The sequence below is a fragment of the Furipterus horrens genome, unplaced genomic scaffold (genome assembly GCF_987537825.1).
Source record: "Furipterus horrens unplaced genomic scaffold, mFurHor1.1.pri manual_scaffold_19, whole genome shotgun sequence".
Classification (NCBI taxonomy): domain Eukaryota; kingdom Metazoa; phylum Chordata; class Mammalia; order Chiroptera; family Furipteridae; genus Furipterus; species Furipterus horrens.
The window spans coordinates 1,438,517-1,465,698 of NW_028327189.1; the positions used below are offsets into that span (position 1 = coordinate 1,438,517).

The window sequence follows — 27,182 nt, forward strand, 5'->3', positions numbered from 1 at the left end:
GTAAATGTACCACAGTTTTTTGATCCACTCATCTACAGATGGACACTTCAGCTGTTTCCAGCACTTAGCTATTGTAAACAGGGCTGCTATGAACATAGGAGTGCATTAGTTCTCTTGAATTGGTATTTCAGGATTCTTCGGATATAATCCTAGCAATGGAATTGCTGTTTCAAAAGGCAGTTCCATTTTTAGTTTTCTGAGCAAATTGCATACTGTTTTCCATAGTGGCTGCACCAGTCTGCATTCCACCAACAGTACAGTAGGGTTCCCTTTTCTCCACATCCTCGCCAGCACTTGTTTGTTGATTTGTTGATGATTGCCATTTTGACTGGTGTGAGATGGTATCTCATTGTGGTTTTTATATCCATCTCTGATGGCTAGTGATGTTGAGCATTCTTACATATGCCTATGGGCCTTTTGTATTTCCTCCTTGGAGAAGTGTTTGTTCAGGTCCTTTGCCCATTTTTAAATTGGTTTGTGTTTCTTCTTGGTGTTGAGTCATATAAGCTCTTTATAAACTTTGGAGATCAAATTATGTCTTAGGTATCATTGGCAAATATATTTTCCCATATGGCTGATTTCCTTTTCATCTGGCTGATGTTTTCTTTTGTTGAGCAGAAGCTCTTTAGTTTGATGTATTCTCATTTGTTTATTCTTTCCTTTATTTCCCTTACCTTAGGAGATGTATTGATGAAAATATTGTCATGTGGGACATCTGAAATTTTCCTATGATTTCCTCTAAGACTTTTATGGTGTCACAGCTTACATTTAAGTCTTTCAACCATCTTGAGTTTATTTTGGTGTTTGGTGTAACTTGGTCACCTAGTTTTATTTTTTTGCATGTCCCTGACCAGTTCCCTGAAGATCATTTCTTGAAGAGGCCTTTTTCTCTCCATTTTATGTTCCTTACCCATTTGTCAAATATTAGTTGATCTGGGTTTATTTCTGGGCACTCTATTCTGTTCCATTGATCTACATATCTGTTCTTAAGCCAGTAACAGACTTAGTAGTTTACCTTGGCATTGGAGTATAGTTTTGTATCAGGTATGGTGATTCCTCCTACCGTGTTCTTCTTCCTGAAGACTGTCATGACTATTCACGGTTATTTTTGGTTCCATATACATTTTTGAAGTATTTGTTCTCGGTCTGTGAAATATGTCATTGGTAGTTTGATAAGGATTGCATTGAATCTGTAAATTGCTTTGGGTAGTATGGACATTTTAATGATGCTGATTTTTCCCATCTATGAACATGCTATGTGCTTGCGTTTATTTGTATCTTTCTTAATTTCTTTCTTCAGTGTGATGTAGTTTTTTGAGTATAAGTCTTTTATCTCTTTGGTTATGTTTATTTCTAGGTACTTTATTTTTCTTGTTGCTATATTGTTAATGGGATTTTTTTTCTATTTTCTGTGTCTGAGATTTTATTTTTGGTGTACAGAAATGCCTTCAATTTCTGAATATTGACTTTATACCCTGCTATTTTGCCAAATTCACTTATTAGGTTGAATCGTTTTCTCGTGTTTTATATAGGGTTTTCTATGTACACTATCATGTTGTCTGCAAATAATGACAGTTTTACTTCCTCTTTTCCAATTTGGATGCCTTTTATTTCTCTTTCTTGTCTGATTGCTGTGTCTAGAACTTCCAACACTATGTTGAAAGGAATGGAGAGAGTGGTCATCCTTGTCTTGTTCTTTATCTCAGGGGGAATACTTTCAGTTTTTGTCCAGTGAGCATGATGTTGGCTTCAGGTTTCTCATATGTGGCCTTTATTATGTTGAGGCATGCTTCCTCTATTCCCATTTTGCTGAGAGTTTTCATCATAAATGAGTGTTGTACTCTATCAAATGCTTTTTCTGCATCTATTGATACAATCATATGGTGTTCATCTTTCGTTTTTTTAATGTGGTTTATTACATTTTTTGATTTGCGAATATTAAACCATCCTAGCATCCCTCAGATGAATTCCACTTGATCGTGGTTTTCTAGTCTTTCTAATGTGTTGTTGGATCCAGTTTGCCAATATTTAGTTGAGGATTTTAGCATCTATGTTCATAAGCGATATTCGCTGGTAGTTTTCTTTTTTGTTATTTTTTTACCTGGTTTTGTAATTAGTGTAATACTGGCTTCATGGAATGAGTTTGGGAGTCTTCCCTCTTCTTGGATTTTTAAAAATAGTCTGAGGAGGATAGGAGTTAGTTCTTTTCTAAATGTTTCGTAAAATTCGCCTGTGAAGGCATCCGGTCCAGGGCTTTTGTGTGCTGGGGGTTTTTTGGTTACTGCTCCAATAGCACTAGGTCTATTGGTTACTTCTGGCTTTCTGCTTCTTCTTGATTCAGTTTTGGAAGATTGTATGTTTCCAGACATTTGTTAATTTTTTCTAAGTTTTCAAGTTTCTTGCCATACAGTTCATAATAATTTCTTGTAATCCTTTGTATTTTTGTGGTATTGGTTGTGATTTCTTCTCTTTTGTTTCTGATTTTGTTTATTTGGGTCCTCTTTTTTCTTGATGTGCCTGGTTAAAGGCTTTTCAGTTACGTTCATCTTTTCAAAGAATAAGCTCCTACTTTTGTTGATCTTTTGAATTGTTTGTTTAGTCTCTATGTCATTTAATTCTGCTCTGATCTTGATGATTTTTTCCTACTACTCACTCTGGGCTTCTTTTGTTGTTCTTCCTCTAGTTCTTGTAGCTGTAGGGTTAAATTTTTTATTAGCGATTCTTCTTTTTTTTTTTTTTTTATGTAGGCCTGTATTGCTATAAACTTTTCTCTCAGGACTGCTTTCACTATATCTCTTAGGTTTTGGATTGTTGTGTGTTCATTATCATTCGTTTTCAGAAACTTGTTGATTTCTTTCTTGATGTCATTGTTTTCTTTTTACAATTCTTTTTTTTAAATTTTTTTAATTTTTTTATTTTTCAATTACAGTTGTCCCATTTTCCCCCATTGCTCCCCCCACCCAGCCCATCCCCTCTCCCACAATCATATCCCTCCCTGTTGTCCATGTCCATGAGTCATTGTTAACCCATTCATTATTTAATAGCATGTGATTCATTCTCTATGAGTTTGAATGTTTTTAAGTTTTTTCCTTGAGGTTGATTTTCAGTTATAAGCCACTGTGATCTGAGAAGACGCTTGGCATAATTTCCATTTTCTTGAATTTGTCGAGGCTTGTTTTGTGTCCTACCATGTGTTCTATCTTTGGAAATGTTCTATGTGCACTTGAATAGAATGTATATTTTGCTTCTTTGTGGTGAAAATTTCTATGTATATCAACTAAGTCGATTTTATCTAGAGTGTTGTTCAATGCCTTAATATCTTTCTTGTTTCTTTACTTCAAAGATCTGTTCATTGTTCACCTTGGGGTGTTAAAGTCACCTTCTATGAGTGTGTTGCTGTCTGTATCTTTCTTGGAGTCTTTCAAAATTTTCCTTACATATTTGGGTGCTCCTAAAATTGGGTGCATGTATGTTTACAAGGGCTATATATTCTTGATGGACATTACCCTTAAGTATTATGAAATGTTTTCTTTGTCTCTTTTTATGTCCTTCGATGTGAAATCTGTTTTGTCTGATATAAGTATTGCTACCCCAGATTTTTTTTTCATGTCCATTTGCTTGAAATACTTTTTTACATCCCTTCACTTTCAATTTGTGTAGATCTTTTGTTCTAAGGTGGGTCTCTTGTCGACAACATATATGTGGGTCATGCTTTGTAATCCATTCAGCTACCCTATGTCTATTGATTGGAGAATTTAATCCATTTACATTTAAGGTTATTACCGATAGGTACTTATTCATTGTCATTTTCCCCCCTTGTATGTGTGTTCCTCTCTGTCTCTCTCTGTTTCTTCATCTTCTTAAAGCAGAAGTTTTAGCATCTCTTGTAATGCTGGTTTGGTGGAGATGTATTCTTCTAGCCTTCTTTTGTCTTGGCAGCACCTTATTTCACCTTCCATTTACCCTTGCTAGGTAAAGTATTCTTGATTGTAGGCCTTTGTTATTCATTGCTTGGAATATTTTTTGCTGTTCCCTTCTGGCTTGTAGTGTTTCTGTTGAAAAATGTGATGATAGTCTTATTGGAGCTTCCTTGTATGTTATTTGTTGTTTCTCTCTTGCTGCTTTTCAGATTCTCTGTTTGTCTTTTATATGTTGCCATTTTAATTATGATGTGTCTTGAATTGTGCATGTTGGGCTTCGCCTTCATTGGGATCCTCTGTGCATCTTGTACTTGCATGACTCTTTCTCTTATTATGTTAGGGCAGTTTTTGTCATTAGTTTTTCAAACAAATTTTCTATCCCTTGCTCTTCTTTTCTTTCTGGAATTTGTATAATACAGATATTACTACATTTCATGTTGTCCTGCAGCTGTCTTAGAACCTCTTCATCCTTGTTCAGTCTTTTTTCATTTTGTTGCATTGTCTGGGAGTTTGTTTCTACGTTGTCCTTTAGCTCGCTGATCCAATTTTCTGCCTCCTCTAGCCTGCTTTTAATTCCTTCTACTGTGTTCTTCAATTCAGAAATTGTATTCTTCATTTCCTCATGGCTCTTATTGATAGCTTCTATGTCGTTTTTAATGCTGGTGTAATTGTCTGTAAGTTCCTTGTAGTTTCCCTGGAGTATTCTGTAGTTTTCCTTGAGCTTACTGAGCACATTGATCTTTCCCATAATCCAGGTTTTGAATTCCATATCTGAAAGTTTGCTTACCTCTATTTCATTTAACACTCTTTCTGGGGATTTTTCCTTTTCTTTCGATGGGAGCTTGTTTTTCTGTCTCTTTATTTTTGTGACTCTTCTTGTTTGTTGCTGCTTCTTAGATTGATCTGCACTTCCTGGATGTGCCCCTGCTGGCCTCAGATTATGTACCAGTCTGGCCCTAGGCAGCCTGTTGAAGACTATCAGAGATCTACTGCCTTTGTTTCCTTTAGTTGTTAATCTATTCAATCTGTGATCTGCTGTCAAGCTTAAGGACCGAAGGTGTGGCAGCTTATTCTTATAGACGGGGCTTTTGCTTCCCCTGTGGCTGATGCCATGCGGAGGGGAATGGTCTGCCTGCAGTACTGGGGATGAGTCAGCATTGGGACCCGGTCGGCTGCTCTTCCAGTTCTTACCCCAAAGCCACAGCACCAAATTCTCCCCAAGCGTCTCTAGTTCTCTCTGCCTTCCCTCTGCTTGAGCCCAGGGTAAGTGGGGGCCAAAATATTTTTGTACGTTATCTGCTTAAGAGCTCTTTTTCTGCAGCTGTTTCTCTCTGGCTAGCAAGAAAACCTGTGGCTTTTCACTTTTCATAGCTGGATACTGTTTTACTTTCCCCCCTGTTGCTGTAGGCTGGGAAGCCGAGCTTGGGGTTTAGATTTTGCCCTTCTTAGGGGAATCCCCTGGCTGATGAACTGATTCTCATTCCCTTCAGCTGCTGCCAGTGGCAGCCCAGACAGCTCTTTCATGTCTCTGCACTCCCTACCGGTCACTTTGTGATGAAGTGGCCTTTTCTGTGTCTCCGTGGTTATAAGACTTTTCTCCAGATAGTGTTCAGTTGGTTAATCCAGATGATTTCTCCACAATTAAGTTGTAAATCCAGGTTGATCCTGGGAGGAGGTTAGTGTAGCTTCCATTTACTCCTCCACCATCTTGGATCTTCCTGAAAGATCTTGATGAGAGTATATTATAGATGGTAGAGGCTGTCATGGATTGGACCATTTTTTGAATAAAGTAATTAGTAGTTTGAGGAAGGATGGGCCAAGGGCGATGAATAATAGGAGGAGAAGCAGTGGGGCTATGAGAGGCATTAAAATTGCTTTGAAGAGAGAGAAAAAGTATAAGAGGAAGGTTCTGAACCAGAATTTTCTGTGTGCCCATTCCCAAGCTTGGGCAATAATGTTAACTTGTTTTTTACATAATTGTAAGTTCTTTTTCTATTATATCTATATTGTTAATATAAAAACAGTTTCATTTAGTATGGTGCAGGTTTCTATGCTTTGGCTATGAGGATTTCTAGGGCCCTCCTGTTTTGCAGAAATATGTCTGCTAGGGTGTTTCAGGATTCTTGCTGTTTTTTAGAACTTGGAGGGTGGCATTTTAAGTTTTTTGAAGGGATAAAGAGAGATTTAGTACCGATTTCTCTAATTGGTGTATTTCTATGAATCAAAAGAAGCTTTATATATGGAGTGCCATATTTTTGGTTGTTTAAGGATAGGGTTGCTGTATGTAAGTAAGCCTGCTAAACTCAGACCACTGCCGATCTCGCTTGTGTCAGGGGCAGGACAAAACGGAGTTCTCAAGGAAGGAGCCAAAATTGGGGATTGTCTCTGAAGTGACTATTCCCTGGGGGCTTAGTATAGAGACATGTAGTATTAGAGTGATTATTTTGCAGGTGCCAGTCCAGTAAGGAGGAATCATTACGTATGCTTGCGTGCTTTATAGGAAGTGATATTCCGTCCCTTGAAGGGAAAGAGCAGTGTTATGTTTTGCTTTGGTGATGGCAATGCATCTGGGGTGAGTTTTGTTTTTTATTGACTGGCATTAAAGATTATGGAGGATTTTATGAGGAAATGTTTGCATGTATTGGTTAAATTGAAAACGTATGATCTATGTAGGTGTAGCAGGAAAATTTGAAGTGTTGGTATGATTGTGAATATGGGCTCATATGTTAGGATGGGTAGGAGCTCTTGGTTGGGTTTTGTAGTGTATGAAGGCTAGTTCTGGGGTGTGGTTGCAAAGAATGAAATAGCTGAATTCGCCCAAGGAGTGAGGCTGAATGTGGGTGTGTTGATATGTCTGAAGAGGATGCAGCAAGCGGAAGGACCTATCATATGAGTGACGGTGGCTATTGGCTGGGCTGCTCTAGGGAGATCTGCCAAACCTGTATAGTAGGGGGATGGGAGAAAGTGGGCAGTTAGGTTATATAAGGTGGTGAGATTGGGCGGGAAGGCAGTTACCTTAATGCCTGGGTGGTGGGTGCAGTGGGGGCAGATTGATCAGTTGGTTTTGTTGGTTAAGTCCACTGTTTGCTGTATTGTGAGGGCTAGAGGCTGTTGATATGAGTTGGCAAAGGTTAGAAGAGCAATAACTGTAATTGTGAGAGGAGTCAGCATGGTTACAGTGATTCGAGTAAGTCAATGACGGATAGAACTGGAATGAAAGTGTAAAAGTAAATTTTTTCATGGGTGTAGTTGCTGAGAGCGCCCTGCTTCCAGGCATCCAAGATGTGTTCTAAAAACTGAGAGAGTCTGGGGGAACTTTTCATATAATAAAAGTTTTTGCATGGTGAGATGAGTAAAAGTAGTGCCCATGGAAGGCTTATTTAGAGGAGGGTTGGGCTTGGTTGATTTTTATGCATGAATGTATGATGTGATATGCATATTTGGAGTCAGTGTATATCGTCGGCAGCCATCCGTCTCGAGAGACGATGGTGTAGCTTCTTAAGAGTCTATCAGCACCGCCGAGAATGGTTGTGCAGTCCGACTCGGGAGTGACACGGTATCTGTCTCCTCCCGTGTTGAATCGACATCTTGCGATGACGCTGGAGTGTCCTCTCCCGTGAAGCTGAAGCTACAGAGCCTGGGCAAGGTGATATGGAGGGTCTGCTGTTGCCCATGCAGCAGACCCCCCCTCTCTTTGCAGCTGAAGGGTCCAAGGGAAAGACGGAGTCGATACAGCTTGGCTTCAGGTGCGCCGCAGGAGTTGCCGGTGTTGACTACAACGTCAAACCGCCTTAGGGACTCCGGCTCCGGATTTTCTGTCGGGGTTTACTCCCTTAGCCTTTCCCCTGAAGAGGTATGCCGCAAGGCAGCGGAGGTTTTTTGGAGTCAGAGTTTTCCTTCTCTGATGTGCCCTGACTGGAAGATTGAACCAGCGTCACTTAGCTCGCAGGCCGACGCTCAATCCACTGAGCCAAAGTCAGTGTATATATTGACCTGATTTTTTGTAAGGGCCAAGACCCATGTTAGGGCAATAAATTATGCCTGTTGGGAAGGGATACTGTAGGGCAAGTGTCCCACTTAATGACAGAGGCGAGGGCAGGGATGGTGTATTTTGCTCATTTTGAGCTGGTCTTTTAGGAGCTTTCACCTGGGGTACAGGGGTGTCTTGTATGTTGGGGAAGGGTGTCAAAAGGAGCAGAGATGTTGAGTGTTGTCGTGGGAGTGGGGAAGGGATAGGAATGAGGCATTGTTGAGGGGGAGAGCTATAGGGAGATTTAAGGATTTTGAAGTAGTTGGGCATGTAAAAACTGAATTCAGGATGGGGAGGCTGCAGTGATGGCCTCTGGTGGGTTGGTAGGCAGGAAAGAGCATGAGAGGAGTGGACTGTTACCTGGGCAAAGGGAACTAACTTAAGGGTTTCTTAAATGGGAATTGCTGCCACTGCTAGGTCGGATGTAGTCTGGCCACCCTAGGAAGTTGGAATCGAGTGGTTTGATAAAATAGGCTATAACCCATTGGTCTTACTTATATTGCTATGCTAACAGCTTGAGAGAAGCTATTTTTTGTGTTGGTGTATAGGAGGAAAGGTTTATTTGGGTTTCAAAGGGCTAAGTCTGGGGCTTGTCCAAGTGCTGTTTTGAGTGTGGTGAAAGGTTTAAGGAGGTCTTGAGAGCTTTCTAGGGGTTCAGACAAGTCTCTAGCTGTTGCCTCTTATAAAGGTTTGCTTAGGAATTTAAAATTAGGTATCTAAGTTCTGAAAAAATTAGTGAGGCCTAAAATTGATAGGAGTTCTTGTTTAGTATTGGGCAGGGGGAAGGTCATTATCAGGTCCTGTCTTTCTAGAGTTAGGTGTTTATGAGTGGGGGTGATGGAGAGTCCAAAGTATGTGACCTGAGTCTGAGAGAACTGGCCTTTGTTTCATGATACACGGTATTTCCAACTGGCAAGAAAGTTTAGGTGTTGGGCAATATGGAGATGATAAAGGTTTTTAGATGGACTGCAGGGGAGATCGTCCCTGTACTGTAGGAGGACACTTGGGGAAAGGTCAAGCTGTTGAAGTCGGCTGCTAGGGTTTGACCAAAGAGGTGGGGCCATCTCAAAATCCTTGAAGCAGGACTATGTCAGTTTCTGGGTTATTTTCATGGTTGGGTCCGTCCAGGTGCAGTCAAAGAGGTCTTGGGAGGCTGCGGAGAGTGGGATAGTGAAGAAGGCATCTTTGAGGTCTAGGATGGTAAAGTGGGAGGTTTGAGGTGGAATCATGACACGAGGGAATAAGAGTTAGGGACGATGGGGTTGATAGAGACAGTGGCTTTATTGATTGTATGTGGATTTTGGACAAGATGGTGAGACCTGTTGTTTTTTTGTTTTTATTTGGTTCTTTGTGTTTTGTTTTTGTTTTTGCTGCTAGGATGGGGGAAGTGGTAGGACAGGCAGCTGGTCAAAGGAGATCTGCTCCCAGCAGGTGGTCTATAATTGGTTTCAGACCATATAAGGCCAAGAGGGTTAATTGGTACTAAGGTTTGTTGGGGATAAAAGGGGCATCTTTTAGGGTTATAGATACCACAGCATGGTGAGAGGTAATGAAAGGATGTTTTTGTGTTTCAGACATCAGGATTAATCACTGTTAGCCAGGATGGCAAGGCAGGGTCTGGGATAGTGTGAAGGGACTGCTCTAAAATTAGAAGAAGAATGGGAGGGGTGGGATTATCTGGTGAGGACATGGAGTTTCTATAATGAAGAGATACAGATGCGTGCAGTTTGGTTAGAATATCGCGTGGAGAAGTGGGGTTGGGCAGTGGGGCAGACTAAAAACGAAGTAGTGAGTGCCTGATGCCCATTGAAACAGGCTAGGGGAGGGGTACTTAGGGGTTGGGTTGCCCTGCCATCTATTTCTACAACTGACATGCCAGAGGGAGTTAGGAGCTCCCAAAATTCGGGCAGGATAGAATACGTAGCTCCCGTATGAAGGATAAAGGAGACAAGCTTACCTACCACCAATATGTTTACCCTGGGTTCTGCAACCGTGATGGTGAGAGGTGGGGTTCCTGAACCTGGGCCCCGTCAGGTGGTGGAAAGTCTGAGGAGGTCTGGGACTGAGAGGCCCGCATCTGGATCTGCTGCCAGGGTAGGCTTTCTACTCCCCTGGTTATACAGTTAACCTTCCAGTGACCTGTTTTTTGAAAGAGAGGGCAGGGACCCCCAAGATAGAAGCAAGGGGTTTGGACAAAGCTTTGCCCAATGTCCGTCCTGACCGTACTGTAAACAGGGTCCCGGAGGCTGCCTGTTGGTGGAGGCTTTGACCCATAGGCTTGTTTTGCTTTTTGGAGGAGTTCCCCAGGGCATTAGCCAGCAAAAGAAAGCTTGTATTTCTGTTTCCGTCCCTCCTTTCCCCTCTCCTCTTGCCGATTTTTGTATATTTGGAAGGTAACCTGAATAAGTTTACTTTGGGGATTTTTGGGGCTTGCCTCTAACTTTTCAATGTTTTTTTCTTTTTTTTCCCCTGAATGTCTGGGTCCAATTGACTAATGAAGTGGGTGTTTAAAAAGAGGCATCCCTCACGTGAAGTGTGGTTTAGATTGGGGTATTTTTGGATGGATTCTGTGAGCCTTGTTAAGAAGTTGGCTGGATTTTTATTATGACTTAGGGTTAAATTCAGAGTTCTGTTGTAGCTGGTATCTTTAAAGCCAAATTTGTGCATAACAGTAAGGAGACACATAAGGAAGTGGGACATATATTTACAAGACACCGTCTCTATCAGCGACCTCGCAGACGTGATAGAGAGTAGAGGTGTTAGGCTTATTGGAGGCGAAGAGGGATCCGGGCAAGGGGAGGTAGGAATGTGCCCCTGGGATTGTCTATGGGGAGGAAAAAGTCCAGAGTCTTGGAGGGCTGAGAACTGTGAGGAGTCATGTGACTGGGGTTGTAAAGGGAGTTGGGGGAGCAGAAGCTGCGCGCCTCAGTCCTCCCTCCATGGCTTGGCCGTGGCGGGACCAGGAACATCTTGAGCCAGCCACTGCAGAGGCAGGAGTGCAGGGTCAGGCAGCACGAGAGCGGGAGGGAAAGTGTCTAAGCAAGGACACTGGTGGATCAGTAGAAAATAATTTGCAGTAAAGGGCAAATGTAATTAGAGGGTTTTTTTGAACCAGAGTTAACAATACTAGCATTATAAAAGGGGCATTCCTCGCTCAGCACAAATATCTCTGAGAACAAAGAACATCCGAAATCAAATCTGAGGGGAGGACGTTCATTACTAAACCCTGGGAAATGGGAAAATGCAGCCAGGGAGCCCAGCAAACAAGCAAGGAAACTCCAAAGAAGGGCTGGAGATAGGCCTATAACTAGATTACCCTCAATTAATTTATTTAGTTGCATTATAACTTGGTAGTATTCAGCATGGAAAAACAGAGAAGGAGGGGGAGCAGGAGGAATGGAGGGGGTGGTTTTTCTCATTTTAGGATAAGAACAGCTAAGTTTCTTCTTCCGGTAAGCCTCTGTGGTTCCTGGCTGCACCTAAAACTTCAGATCTCTGAATAAATAGCTGCTTCAGTTACTACTATAATTCTGCATTCTGGTGTTTCATTGTGAGTAACTTTTTATGCAACGAAGAAGGAGAAGGGGTGCAGAAGGTTGAGAGGAAGGTGGGTTTTTAAGGACAAGGATAATTTGGTGTATAGTGAGCTGTTTGCAGAGAGTGTTTGCTCCAAAGAATCCAGAAAGCCTGAGCACAGGGAAGTTCTGCCTGCTTGCCCGACTGCCCGAGAAAGTTATGGAGGTCTGTGAGAACTTCGAAGTTAAGTGTGCTATTTTACACCTACTGACTTTGGTTATTTACAGGATATTGGAGCCACTCAATAGTGGACAGAAAGAGAAGCAGATGGGCCTTGACTTCTATATTTAGTTGGAGAGGTGTGAGATTACGGACTAAACACCCAAGAGAGGTATCTTTGGGTGAGATGAGCTCACCGATTCCTATGGCAATGGTTAGAGTTAAACGTGAATCTGAAAAAGAAAAAAAGGGGCAAATTCAAGCCAATGTTCTGGCTCCACACTCTGTGGATACACGTGTCCCCATTTTGACCAGAGTGGAGAGGCCAAAGGCCAAGAGGAGAGGCACAGATTTGTACCAGGTGTACCTGGGAGTTATCAGGCCCCCGGAGAGTGGGTCTGGATGGATGCCAAGAGTGGTTCCGACTGAGCGCTCAGATTCAGGGCCAAACTGCTCAGAATGGTCTCGAATAAACCAGGAAACAGAACCACCAGTGGAAACGAAAGCTGAGACTCACCTGTGAATCCGAGGGCTGGTGTTGATTGGGAGTAAATGGCAGTTGGGATAAGGGTCAGAGGAAGAAGGAGGCAGATGGGCTCAGGAAGCCAGAGGGGAAGCTCGAGCTGCCTACACATGGAGGTCTGAGCGATTCCGGGTCAAAGGATTGGGGCCAGCTTGGGCCTGAGTCCAATTCAGGCATCCTGATTGAGCCGATGTTCGAATCCCGGGTTTTGGCACCATCATGTAAGAACGGAGTTGCTCAGAAAACCATTGAGACACAGCAAGCAGAAAAAGAAGTTTGAGGGAATTAGCAAGCTGGAAGGGAGCCGAGCATGAGAGAACGACTCCAACTCTGGAATCCTAGGGAAGGAGGGGGCTGTTTTATAGGGGGAAGAAAAAAGGCACTATTGAATTGTTTATCTTGCTGCTGTGAGTTTGATGGGCTGATCAGTGCCCAATGGGGCTTGGTTTGACGCACCCCGCTAACACAGGAAACTCCCTGACAGCTGCAGGTGGGCAGAGGGAGGGGAGAGGGTATGGGAACCAAGACTGTCAACTATTATGGTTTTCATTTTTATATTTTGTAGTATAATTTGAATCAGTAAACATAATACCTTGAGCTTTTTTCTTTCTCCGAATTGCTTTATTTGTTATTCTTTTTGTGCGTGGTTTTACACAAATCTTAGAATTGTTACAAATTTTTCTTTCCTATATAATTGATTAAAACGAAACTGAAAAAAATTTCTGCAAGGTTCTTTTCTTTCATATTCTGTGTTGACTCATGACTTTATTGTTTCTTGTAAGTATATTATAAGATGTGCAAGAAGTTTGGGACTTAGAAATCTAAAATGTACCCACTTTTACTATTCCTTTTAACAGAATGCTGCCTTTTTATATGGCCTTGGTTTGGTTTACTTCTACTACAATGCATTTCATTGGTAAGTTGATTTACATCAGATATTTATGTATGTAATAAACACAAAATATTTTACCGTCAGTAAACATACATTGTATTAGTAACATATTTACTGTTTTAAGTTTCTAATCTGATTTAGCCTGCATTATAAATGCTAGTATTTTTTAGTTAGTAATAATATCTTTCAGTGTGAAGGGTTAACTATGATAATACTATATAATATTTTGTATATCATATAGGAAACTTGATCTTAGCTTGCATTTTTCTGATTTATGTGTTCTGAGAATTCAAAGCAGTGTGAATTGGGTAAATGGTCAATGTTCATAACCATGTTGTGAAGATCATTCTGAATCGTTAACACAGAGTTCTTAAATACGTATATGATTTTTGAGAGATCAATATTTAGCTTTTAGTTGGACAGTTTGAATACTAATTTTCTTAGTTTTTTGGTTTTTGGTTTTTAAATTATGTCATACTTTGATGTCTGGCATTACCTGTTAATAAACTTTTGTATTATAACTGTTAAAACTTTTTTCTCTTGAATCGCACATTGTTTTGTGAGATCTTATACATAAGCCACTGCCTTCTTTAGTAGTGAACCTTATCTCAAATTAAGTCTAGGTTAGGACTATTTTAAGATCTCTGTAGATTTTCTGAATATCTTATTCACACAATTTACAGTTCTGAGTTTTTAGAACTAGAAAAGATCTTAGAGATCACAAGATCACACAGTTTTAATCTTTTGATTTTGTTGATAGGGAAAATAATATGTGTTAATATTTACTTGGTGTTTTTTAACCAGTTATTTGGTGACAGAAGCAGGCCTTATGTTCAGGACTCTGCCTTTATAATTTAAAGCATATTCCATACTGAAAGAAAAAAAATGGCATTGTTTTGCACAACTGTCAATGGCATTGTATTTGTAGACTTGTGATCACTTATAAATAAGAAGACAGGAGGTTATAAAAGTTAGACATAGGACTTACCAAGTTTTTAGAGAAATTGTTTAGAATTAAGTCTAAAAGTAATATTAAATAGAATAATTTGTTGTAGGAAAGTGTGTAATGTGGCAAAAAGGTCAGGGTAGAACAAGGTCTGTTTTTTAATCAGTATTTGTAGTTATTTGCTCAAATAGATATTATTTTAGTTAGCCAGAACAAATTTATATAAAATTTGGTGTACACCTGGAAACAAAGAACTTTACAGATTAAGAATAGAGAGGTATTCTACACGTTGGACAATTCTTACATATTTAAGGTAACCCATGAGTTCCCTTAGATTAAATATAAGAAAACAGATTAGGGAGATAAGTAATTTTATATGGAAAATACTAATTGCTTTAAGTATACAATTGGAAATACAAATAAATAATACAATTAATAAATAATACAAGAATAAACTCTGTGTTTTGGGTACTGATAACACAAAATACCTTTTGTGTAAAGGTATTTTGCTGACCCCTGTATATATGTGAAAATGTTAAGTTGTTTGTGGAAAAATGATTACAAATTTTGATAACATTTCTAAATGTCTATATGATTGCTAAAATGCTATATTTTGTAGTGTGTGTGTAGCTATGCAATTTTTGAAGTAGCGCTTAAAGCAAGTGACTAAAGACAGGTGGTATGTTGCTTTTTAAAATTGGGATATGAGTGGTATGTACATTTATTTGTGGTACAAATAAAATTGACTTTGGAAACGTTAATATTCTAAAAGTGATCTCTAATGTGTTTCATGTGTTTAGGGAATATAGTAATTTAGATCAAATCACTTTTTTCCTTTTGTCTTTTCATACTTATCAATGATTCACAAAATTTAAATGCTACAAAGTATTCAAAATATGTTTCATGTATCTGAGTTTTCCTTCAAGACTTGTGAAAAATAATTCAGACAATATACAGTTAAGACAAAGTTAGCCTGCAGGTTGAGGTTTATGGAGAAGTCAGAAAGTGTTTCATGAATATGGGCCTTTGATTTATGGCAAAGGTGGCACTGCATTGCTATAGGAGTAAGAATGTACTTTTCAGATTATCCTCTTCCATAGCAATTGCATATGTAAAAAATAAATAATAATCACTATCTGAGTTACATCATACTTTTAGTAGGTGTAGACTATAACCCAAAATGTGATAGGAGTTAAATTTCTAAAAGTTGATTTGTATGGAATACTATAGATCCAGGATTAAGATCTTACCTCTTACCCTCCTAAAAAGTTTCCTACTATTGTTTTCCTAATATGTGTCAGAAAAATTTAAATTGGTAATTTATACTCAGAATGTTAGGAAGGTTAAATATTGTTCACTGAACAATTTGAGAAAGTATAAATAAATTCAACTGAGATTCCTTACCATTTTCTAATGTCCTTTTACTACTCGGTGCTTTTATAAAATTGTTATTTCTGTTAAAATTGCCAGGAAGTTTTTTGTACTACCAAGGAAAATACATATAAATATTAAAATTCTAACAGTTTCTTATGTCTATATTCTTTAAGGGCCATTAAAGCATTTCAGGATGTGCTTTATGTGGATCCCAGCTTTTGTCGAGCTAAGGAAATTCATTTACGACTTGGGCTTATGTTCAAAGTGAACACAGATTATGAATCTAGTTTAAAGGTATGTCGTTGGGGTGTTCCCTAGATGCATTAAATCTGTTCTTTTCAATGTGTATGTGTTTAAATGATAAGAATATAGAGCAGTTTGGAACTTATACTAATGCTTTAAAAATGAATAAATTTAGGATATGAACTAAAAGGTAAAAAGGGGTTGAATTTTAGGGCACAAAGTAGATATGATGCTAAGATGTACAGGGTAACATTTTAGTGCTTTAAATATTATAAGTATTTTGTTATAAAAAATTTAATACTAGCATTTCTGATCTGGAAACAAAGAATGGTTTTATTTCATTTTAGCATGTAATGCACTTTTGTGTATCTGATAGCCATTATGGCGGAGGTGCCACACATACCCTAGGCTCAGTTTGAAGTTGCTCTGTCCAACAGACGCTTCGTGACCATGGTGGAACAAACTTTTTACTCAGAACACTTAGTTATATCTGGGGGAAGGAAGGTGACTGCCTCTCTAGTGGAGATCAGGAGTCAAACCTTCATTCCTAATGTCTTTTATTGAGGAGGATACATATGAGAAATGCAAAGTTAAAATTTATAAATCGTCTATTGTATTCAGGCGTTTGACAGTAACAGGTAACACTAATTTGTGAGTCCCATTGACTGATGAGAGTTAAGGTCTATAAAACATTTGGACCAGGTGCAGGGTTCCATATACTCCCTGCTTAAGATAGCTTACACTACATTGCTAATAAGGAAAGCAGAGCAAGTTTTAAAGCACAATAAGCATTTTTCAAATCTAATTTCCATGGCAACCCTCTGAGTGGTTGTCAGTCATGTTCCCCACACAACCTTATGTTGAGACTTAGAGATAAGCATGGCCAGGATGCTGGCAGCTCGTCATGCTCAGGCTGGGTCTACAATTCCTTAAACCATGAGGAGTGGTTGCCCATCAGCCATAAGAGACACAAGAGTTGGTTGGTGATGCTGTACATAGGATCTATTTATTGACTATTTTTTCCTGTGAATCTAATTAGAAATGCATCCACTTCTAGTAGGAGGTCATGTGTCATAGAAAATGATAGATTAGATTAACCTTTAGTAAGCCTTGTTAGTAAGGATAAAACATATGGGAAAAATAATGCATTAATTTTAAATACCTTACTTCAGGTGGCAATTTGATTTGTCAGAACCTTCCATTTATCAGAGTTTTTGGGTTTGTGCTGTCGTCTTATAATTTATAAGATTTTAAATGGGAATAGGAATAATCTGCCTAACAAAGGCATCGCTCTGCAAAACAATGGGTTTCTGCAGAAAAACAAGATTTTGTGATTTTGTGACTACTTAGAATTTTTTTTTTTTAACATAGATCTGTTATACATTATCTTGATACAAAGCCTGTGGTGTGTGTATTTGAGAGAGAGAGACAGAGAAACAGAATTTACGATTAGGATTTACTCTGAACAGCCTAAATCAAGATCATTAATTTCCTAGAGTTCAGTGGACTTAAAAAAACAATTGATTTATGGTTCCTTTTTAATAATAGAATACAAATTAAAATGGTCAAAGGCAAAAGATATAAAAGGTAGAGTCCAGGAAACACCTCATGCAGGAGTCCAGTTAATTCTTCTCACAGCAATGTGTCATTGATTACACTCATGGGAGTATTACCAACCAGAGAAAATACTTGAGTCTTACTATGATTCTTTCTATTTTTAAATTTTATTTTTCAATTATAATTTATAATTAATATTTCTTTCTGTTAATTCAGGTGTACAGCATAGTGGTCAGACAATTATAAACTTTACAAAGTACTCCCCCTGATATTTCTACTACCTACCTGACACCACAGTTATTACAGTATTATTGACTATATTTATTATGCTGTACTTTACATTCCCATGACTATTTTGTAACTGCCAATTGCATTTCCCAATCCCTTCACCTTTTTCACCCAGTCCCTCCAAGCCCCTTCCCTCCGGCAACCATCAGTCTGCTCTCTGCATCTAATACTCTTTGAACTTTGTACATTAATTTGTTCTCTGGATTCCACATATAAGTAAAATCATATGACATTTGTCTTCCTGTAACTCACTTATTTCACTTCGCATGATACCCTTTAGATAAGCAATTTCAACCCGTGTGAAACAATAATTTTTAAAACATGCAATACCTGAATATGGAGTCACTGACATTGACCTCTTTTCCTTTAGCTTGTCAAATTAAAAATTACAACAGCCATCAGAACAATAACCATCCATTGTGAACGAATGAAAATTATATCTATTTTTTTATCACATCAGTAAAAAAACAATTAGTGTATTTTTTTTTGTGTGCTACAGAATTTTAGTAATTAGTTTATGTGTGCCATGAGATGAAAATGGTTCAAAATCTCTGGTCTAGGTTGTTGATGGAAATGGTAAGACTTAAGTCATTTCTATGGCTCAGTAATATTCCATTTAATATATATACTGAGGTTTTTTTCATCCATTTGACTATTGATGGACAGTGGATTACTCTACTATATCTTTGCTATTGTAAATAATGCTGCATTAAACATAGGGGTGCTTCAGTTCTTTCGAATTAGTGTCTCAGATTTCTTTGGATATACCTCCAGAAATAGAATTGCTGGGTCATAAGCAACCCCATTTTAAATATTTTCAGGACCCTACTTTGTTTTCATAATGACTGGACCAGTCTGCATTCCCACCAACAGTGTACTAGAGTTCCCTTTTCTCCACAACCTTGCAAGCACTGTTGTTTCTTGATTTGTTGATGGCCATTTTGACAAGTGTGAGTTGGAATCTCAGTGTGGTTTTAATTCACATCTGTCTGATCGCTAGTGATGTTGAACATCCTTTCATATGTCTGTGGGCCTTCTGTATGTCCTCCTTAGAGAGGTTTCTGTTCAGGTCCTCTGACACTTTTAAATTTCACTTAAACAAATTAAATTTAGAGAGAGATGGAAAGAGAGAAACAATGATTGGTCACTCCACTTATTTGCATTCATTGGTTGTATGTGCCCCAGTATGCACTGCTGGAGTGGAGGTTCACCAAATTATGCTGCTTATTTGGAAGAGAAACTTGAGTAGAAAGAACAAAAGGTGGAAAGGGCTGCCTTTATCATTTTGTCATTACAAATCTGGTTTATTAACACTGTATTTAAAAATAGTTTAATGTATTGGTTTGTAATTATCTTGGTGGAGTTATCATTTTTAAAATATATTTTATTGATTATGTTGTTACAGTTGTCCCAATTTTTGCCTTTTTGCCCCCTCTACCTGGTACCCCCATCCCTCCAGGAATTCCCCTTTAGCTAGTTTCTATGAGTTGTTCATACAAGTTCTTTAGCTTCTCCATTTCCTTTACTATTCTTAACAAACTCCTGTCTATTTTGTACATACTAATCATGCTTCTTCATCCCTGAACCATATCCCCATTTCTCCCCCCCCTCCCAGCTGATAACCCTCTGGATGGCCCCCATACCTGTGATTCTGTTCCTATTCTAGTTTGCTTAGTTTGTTTTTATTTTTTAGATTCTGTTCTTGATAGTTCTGAGTTTGTTGTCATTTTAGTGTTTATAGTTTTGATCTTCTTTTTCTTAAGTCATATTAATCATCATCGGCAGCCGTCCGTCTCGAGAGACGATGGCGTAGCTTCTTGAGAGTCTATCTGCACCGCCGAGAATGGCTGTGCAGTCCGATTCGGGAGTGACAATCCCTGCCGCACTTGGTACAGGTGAAGGCAGATGGCTGTTGTTGCTGCTGCTGACGCTGCTTCCGCCTCGATCTTTTCTGGACCGCCTCCTCGTTGCGCGCAGCCTCTGCGTGTGACGTACCTTGCCTGACCGCGAGCCTCCAGGCTAGGCGGTCGTCTGCTTGAACTTCCCATGTGTTGAGATTGATGGAGCATTGTGCCATGTCCTTTTTGCAGATGTCTTTGAACCGCAGTTTTGGGCGCCCTGTCATCCTCTGGCCTTCTGCTAGCTCGCCGTAGAGGAGGTCTTTGGGAATACGGCCTGCATCCATTCTTTTGACATGGCCGAGCCACCTGAGGCGTCTCTCACTAAGAACTGCATGCAAACTGCTCATGTTGGCTCGCTTCAGCACCTCGGTGTTGGGAACCTTATCCTGCCAGGCAACATGCAGGACGCGTCGCAGGCACCTCATGTGGAAGCTGTTGAGTTTCCTTTCGTGCCTTGCGTAGGTGGTCCACGTCTCGCTGCCATAGAGGAGAGTGCTGAGCACGCAGGCTTGGTAGATGCGCAGTCTGGTTTTCTCAGTGAGGCTGGAATTGTTCCACACTCGCCGGTTCAGTCTGGCCATAACTGTGGCTGCCCTGGCGATTCTCCGGTTGACCTCCAAGTCAACTGACAGAGAGCTCGAGATGGTGGACCCGAGGTAAGTGAAGTCGTTGACAACCTCCAGGGTGTATCCGTCGATGGTGCTGCATGGGGGAGTCCCCGTGCCTTGAGCCATAACATTCGTCTTCGTCAGGCTGATGGCTAGTCCGAACTCCTTGCATGCGTGGGAAAGGCAAGTGACTAGCTGCTGGAGTCCCTCTTCGGAGTGTGATGTCAAGGCTGCGTCGTCGGCGAAAAGCATCTCACGGATGAGCACCTCTTTGACTTTGGTCTTGGCTCGTAGACGGGCCAGGTTGTAGAGCTTGCCATCGGATCTGGTGTGAATGAAGACACCCTCGCTGCAGTCCTTAAAGGCGTATTGGAGGAGCATGGAGAAGAAGATTCCGAACAGCGTAGGCGCGAGGACGCAGCCCTGCTTTACTCCGCTGCTGACTGGGAAGGCCTCAGAGGTTGCGCCGTTGTAGGACACCGTGCTGTGCATGTTGTCGTGAAAGGACATGACCACAGCAAGCAGATGTGGTGGACAGCCAATCTTCCGTAGCAAGCTGAAGAGTCCACTTCGACTGACCAGATCAAACGCCTTCGTGAGGTCGATAAAGGCGAGGTAGAGTGGTTTATGCTGCTCGTGACACTTCTCCTGCAACTGACGTAGGGAGAAGATCATGTCCACTGTTGATCGGCCAGCTCTGAAGCCACACTGGGACTCTGGGTAGACGCGGGAAGCAAGGGTCTGCAGGCGGGCAAGAGCGACCCGGGCGAATACTTTGCCGACGACGCTGAGGAGAGAGATGCCCCGGTAGTTGTTGCAGTTGCTGCGGTCTCCTTTGTTCTTGTACATGGTGATAATGTTGGCGTCTCTCATATCCTGGGGGATGTAACCCTCCTTCCAGCAGAGACAGAGTAGATGGTGGAGCGGCTGTAGCAGGACTGGTTTCCCGCTCTTTAGGATTTCTGGAGGGATTCCGTCGCTTCCTGGTGCTTTCCCGCAAGCGAGGCGGTCGATGGCTTTGCCGAGCTCTGCCGCAGTAGGTGGGGTGTCTAGCTCCTTCATGACTGGTAGGTCTGGGATGGCGTTAAGAGCAGTGTCTGTTACGGTGTTCCTCGTCGCGTACAGCTCGAGGTAGTGCTCGGTCCACCGCCGCATTTGCTGTTCCTGGTCAGTGATGACCTCACCTGTCTTGGACTTAAGGGGGGCGATCTTGGAGGGGATTGGGCCTGTTGCCTTCTTGATACCCTCATACATTCCTCGTGCGTTGCCTATATCGGCGGCTTCCTGGATGGTTCTGCACAGGTTTAGCCAATAGGTGTTGGCACAGTGGCGGGCAGTCTTCTGGACTTTGTTCCTGGCAGCCCGTAGAGCTTGAAGTGTACTGGGAGTGGGCGTGGCCTTGTAAGCCAGTAGGGCCTTCCTCTTAGCCTCGATCACGGGTTCCATTTCTTCCCAGTGAGCCTCGTACCAGTCAGCGTTCTTCCGCTCTTTCTTCCCGTAAGCAATAATGGCGGAGTTGTATATGGCGTCGCGGAGACGTGACCAATTGGATTCGATAATGTCGTCTGCCGCCATTCCCTCGCCGAGTGCATCTTCCATCCTGTTGATGAATTGCTGGGTCTTAACTGGGTTGCTGGCACAACTGGTGTTGATGCGTGGGCTACCCTTCATCTTGGAGTGGTGCAACCTCTTCGCCATTATGCGCACCTTGCTCACCACGAGGGCATGGTCCGTGTCGCAGTCTGCACTGTGGTAGCTGCAGGTGAGGAGGATGCTGCCAATATCCGTTCTTCTGGTGATGACGAGGTCAAGCTGGTGCCAGTGGCGGGAGCGGGGGTGCCTCCATGACACCTGGTGGATCTCTTTGCACTTGAAGAATGTGTTTGTCACGCACAGGCTGTGGTGACACAAAAGCTCAAGCAGTCGCTGACCATTCTCATTGATCTTTCCTCTCCCAAAGTTTCCGAGGCAGGTGGGCCAGGCCATGTGGTCGGCTCCTACTCTTGCGTTGAAGTCTCCAAGGAGATAAAGAGCGTTACCTCTGGGGATCTTGGATAACGCTTCGTCCAGTGCATGGTAGAACTGTTCTTTCTCTTCGGTGGTGGCGCAGAGGGTTGGGGTGTACGCGCCAAGAATGCTGACTGGGCCGAAAGTTGTTGACAATCGGAGGGTAAGTAATCTCTCTGTGACTCCTGTGGGTGGCTCTATGGAGTTAACAAGCGTGTTCTTCACAGCGAACCCAACACCGTGCTGTCTTGGTTGGTCCGGAGACTTCCCTTGCCAGTAGAAGGTGTAGTTGGTTTCTCTGATAGTTCCGTTGTCGGCCAACCGGGTCTCCTGTAGAGCCGCAATATTGATGTTTAGTCGTGCCAGTTCCCTGTCGATGACGGCAGTTTTCCTGGCACCATTGATCCACGGAAGGTCTGCAGTAAGTCCGCGACACATGGTCCTGATGTTCCAGCTAGCGAGGCGAAGAGCTGGAGGCTTCTTTCTTGTTGTTTGCTTGGAATTGCCTGGCGCGAGTGTTTTGTGGCCCACTTTTCAAGAGACGCCTCTCTGATCCCCACGCACCCAGTGGGGCAGGTGAGCCATGGCGAGACGGCACCTAATTGGCTGGGGGCTGCCCAGCTTGAGGCGGGCGGTAGCTGACCAGTGAGGTGCGATGACCTCTCCCACCGTCAGAGGAGACCCCTGGCGCTCGTTTCCTTCGCCAATCGGATGAGCTTATAACCGGTAACTGTCTCCTCCCGTGTTAAGTCGACATCTTGCGATGACGCTGGAGTGTCCTCTCCAGTGAAGCTGAAGCTACAGAGCCTGGGCAGGGTGATATGGAGGGTCTGCTGTTGCCCATGCAGCAGACCGCCCCTCTCTTCACAGCTGAAGGGTCCAAGGGAAAGACAGAGTCAATACAGCTTGGCTTCAGGTGCGCCGCAGGAGTTGCCGGTGTTGACTACAACGTCAAACCGCCTTAGGGACTCCGGCTCCGGATTTTCTGTCGGGGTTTACTCCCTTAGCCTTTCCCCTGAGGAGGTATGCCGCAAGGCAGCGGAGGTTTGGAGTCAGAGTTTCCCTTCTCCTTAGCCTTTCCCCTGAAGAGGTATGCCGCAAGGCAGCGGAGGTTTTTTGGAATCAAGAGTTTTCCTTCTCTGATGTGATATTAATATTTCATATAATAATGGCTTGGTGATGATGAACTCCATTAGCTTCACCTTGTTTGGGAAGCATTCATCTGCCCTTCCATTCTAAATGATACCTTTGCTGGATAGAGTCATCAAGGTTGTAGGTCCTTGCGTTTCATCACATTGAATATTTAAAAATTTCTTTTGAGAAATCAGCTGACAATCTTATGGGAACTCTTGTAGGTAACTCTTCTTTTCTCTTGCTGCTTGGAAGATTCTGTTTTTATCTGTATCCTTTGGCATTTTAATTATAATGTTTCTTAGTATGGTACTGTTTGGGTCCCACTTGTTTGGGACTCTTTGGGTGCTCTGGACCAAAGAAACCAGGTTTGCAGCTTACACCCCATACTTAGGAGGAATCTTTGCATCCAAGATTACCCTTCAGAACCTCAATGATTGCATGTGGGAGTGGGGCCCGGATTTTCCACAACTGTCCTCTTCCTACCAGTCTTGATGTGGCAACTTCTGTAAATCCTTTCTCATAAGACTTCTCTTCATCTATTGTTCAGTTGGTTGTTAAAGTTGAATGTTGTTTATTTTAGTTGTAATTCCACTTTGGTCCTAGGAGAATATGAATGTAGTTTCCAATTAATTTTTTGTCTTTGTAAGTCTCATTCTGATCATTTCTTTTGCTTACACTGATTAGAAGATTACCAGTAACAGGTTTCTCTTATAAACTTTAAATCAGTTATATATCTATGTTTTATTGTATTATAAAATGAAATACAGATGAGTTGCTAAAACTGAAATACAGGTAAATGAAATATTAAAATGTAGAAACTGTAGGCACCAGTTATTTTTATTAGATTTAAGTGACAGAATTCAATATTTCAATAAATATAATGAGAACAAATTGAAGATTAGGAAAAGAGATCTATACAAATTTATAATTGTACTTTTCAGCAACTAGTATAAACCATCTTTTATACATGTAAATTTAGTTAGGAATTGTAATTCCCACTGCTACTCACAAAATGTAATATGATTTCAAACTTAAAAAATTTATTTATTGTTTTTCTATTATAGTTGTCCCACGTTTTACCCCCGTTATCTCCCTCCATTCAGCCCACACCTTTTCCCACAGGCAGTCCCCACCCCATTGTCCATGTCCATGGGTCATTTATACTAGTTCCTTTATTAAACCCTTTCTTTGCTTACACCCTTCTCTCCACCCACTCCATGTCCTGCTCCCCTGGAACTGTTAGTCTGCCCCTTGTTTACATGCCTCTGGTTCAGTTTTGCTCTTTTGTTTGTGTTGTTTATTAGTTTCTGTATTAGGTGATATATATGGTACAGTATTCCTCATTTACTGCAGGTATTATGTTCTAGACCCCACCCGTGATAGGTGAAAATACACGAAGTAGGAACCTTACCTTTATTTTAGTATTTATATATATTTTAAGGCTTTATAAACCCCTCCCACACACTTACAAACCATTCTGTGTCCCTTATTAAATTTTTCCACACTTTTATAAACACTACTTACATTCTTAAACATATTCTACATTCTTAAACCTACATAACTTTAACAACATACATATACAGTACCGCAAAATCCCATGATATAGTGAAAAATCCACGATTAATAATTAAATATAATATTTTTAAAAATCCCAGGACAGTGAGGCCGCGATAAGTGAACCGCGATATAAGAGAGGGACTACTGTATTTGTCTTTTGTTGCCTGGCTTATTCCACTAAGCATAATTATGTCTCTACTTCCATCCATGTTGTTACAAATGATAGTTCTTTCTTTCTTTCTGCTGCATTATATTCCAATGTGTAAAAGTACCAGTGTTTTTTTTAATGTATTTTATTGATTATATTGTTACAATAGTTCCAGTTTTCTCCCCTTTACTCCCCTCCACCCAGCATCTCCCTCCCCCAGCAATCCCCCCCGAAATCCATACCCATGGTTCGTAAAAAATAACTATCCCTCCCTCTCAGATATTAAGACACTTTGTAATCTTATAAAGGACAATGGACGAAGGTCTCAAGCTCCTCTAGCTGCTTCAAGCTGGGCATGGTCATTGTCCTACCTACCCTTGGGTCCAGAAATTCCTAATAATAGTGGGGGTGCAGAGGGGAGGGTGGCCCTCCCACATGGGGAAGGATCACACAGACTCCAGGTCAGTTGGCTGTCTCTGGACAATGGCGTGCTTCGTTTAACAGGCTGGCATCCTTGTTGTGTTCTAGGGTCGACAGATTTGACAAAAAGGGTTAAAAGACATCATTCAATTCATAACTACTAGATGACAAAAGGGAGGGATTAATTTTTCAATGTTCCACATTAGGAGAAAAAAAAAAAGAAAAGAAAAAAAGGGCTTCTTTGTAGGAAGGTGTGCTAGGCACATCTCACCTGTCCAAAACACTTTTGCCCATTACACTTAGTTTGGGCTCAGGGAAATAGTTTAGGTTTCCCCACTCTCAGACCTCTGGGCCCTTTCTGTCCAAGCCATTAGGATAGAAAAGAGAAACCAGTTTTAAAGTGAAGCCCACAGACCACCCCTTTCTTAACCAACGCAACCATTTAGTTCAGCCAAACCATTGAGTCTCAGGAGACAGCGCTGCAGAGAGGATTGAGTGAGGCTTATGCATACAGATGATCACTCAGGTAATGCAGTCATAGGCTTATGCCCTTTGAAAACAGAAAACACATGTTAAGTTACGTAACATAACCCACAAACAAATCTCTAAATCTGTAAGACTGTCTTATTGGGAAGACATCTAGTTGCAAGGAACGTGATATTCTACTTGCCTGCAACTTGAATATCTTTGATGATATCACAGACATGGTTTAATTTTCAAGTGAAACCATATTTTAAATGAAAAGAAACCTTAAAGATGGTTGTTAGCTGCACTACTTTATAGTCTACTATTGATCATTGTGATTTTCCTTGAAAAATGATTCTTCTCCCTAAGATTACCCTCCTTGTCATTAAAGGGACTGCATTAAGTCTATTTATAATTTATCCTGTTCATTTGAATAAACACAACAATAGCAGCAAATGATCACTTAGGATCTTTAGTTCATTTAGAACATTTAGGGTGACCCTCAGTATGCTCTTCAGGGCACAGAAGCTGGGCCACATACCTGGCATTCAGCCTTGCCTGTACATACCTGTTCTTTCCAAGTCTTTCTGGTTTTTCATTGTGCCTTAATGTCCATTCTAGCCATCTTTCAGGAAAATAACCTTCGTTCCTTCCCTGGAAAAATTGCTGTGGACCGCACAACCAACCATGGTACCAGGCCTTTTATCTCACAGGCTTTTATTACCTTCGAAAGTCATTCCCAGTTCCTCAGGGCTTTTTGGGTAACAACCAGAGCCCAAGTATGTCTCCTTTAGGCTTGACATTCCAGTCAAAGACTTGGTCAAAAAGAAAAAAGGAACCTCTATTAATAACTGGTCTTATTAGTTCTATGCAAAGAAACCTATGTCATTACTTACTTGTTTAGAATGCCAAACTGTGGAGGGATCAGATAGGGAGAAAAATATACAACGTGAAGGAAAATCTTTGTCCTAATATTCAATGAACTAACATTTCCATTCTTCATATTTTCATTTTTCACCCACTAAAAAGAAAAATTTTTGTTTGTTTTTCCATTACAGTTGTCTCACTTTTTTGCCCCTCTTGCTTCACTGCACCCTGCCCCTCCCTTCCCCCACATTCAGTCCCCACTCAGTTGCCCATGTCCGTGGGTCATTTATACATGTTCTTTAACTAGACCCTTTTCCTTCTTACCGCCTTCTCTCCCTCCCACCTCCCCCTTGTTACTATTAGTCTACTTCTTGTTTACATAGCTCTGGTTCAATTTTGCTCATTTGTTTGTGTTGTTCATTAGTTTCCTGTAATAGGTGACAGCATAAGGTATTTTTCTTTCGTTGCCTGGCTTATTTAGCTAAGCATAATTCTCTCTAGTTCCATCCATGTTGCTGCAAATGGTAGAAGTTCCTTCTTTCTTTCTCCTACATAGAACTCCATTGT

The 27,182-nt window shown here is 41.1% G+C and overlaps 1 protein-coding gene across 3 annotated transcripts in view; it reads left to right on the top strand.

Annotated features, from left to right (window-relative positions):
• The window catches only part of LOC149990272 (lysine-specific demethylase 6A-like), a 355,815-nt gene that overhangs the window by 132,071 nt on the left and 196,562 nt on the right, over positions 1–27,182 (top strand). For all 3 annotated transcript variants that reach the window (XM_090265492.1, XM_090265491.1, XM_090265493.1), the window contains exons 5-6: positions 13,066–13,124; positions 15,594–15,714. In XM_090265492.1, the coding sequence (XP_090121618.1) occupies positions 13,066–13,124; positions 15,594–15,714 (180 nt within the window). The remainder of the gene's footprint in view (positions 1–13,065; positions 13,125–15,593; positions 15,715–27,182) is intronic.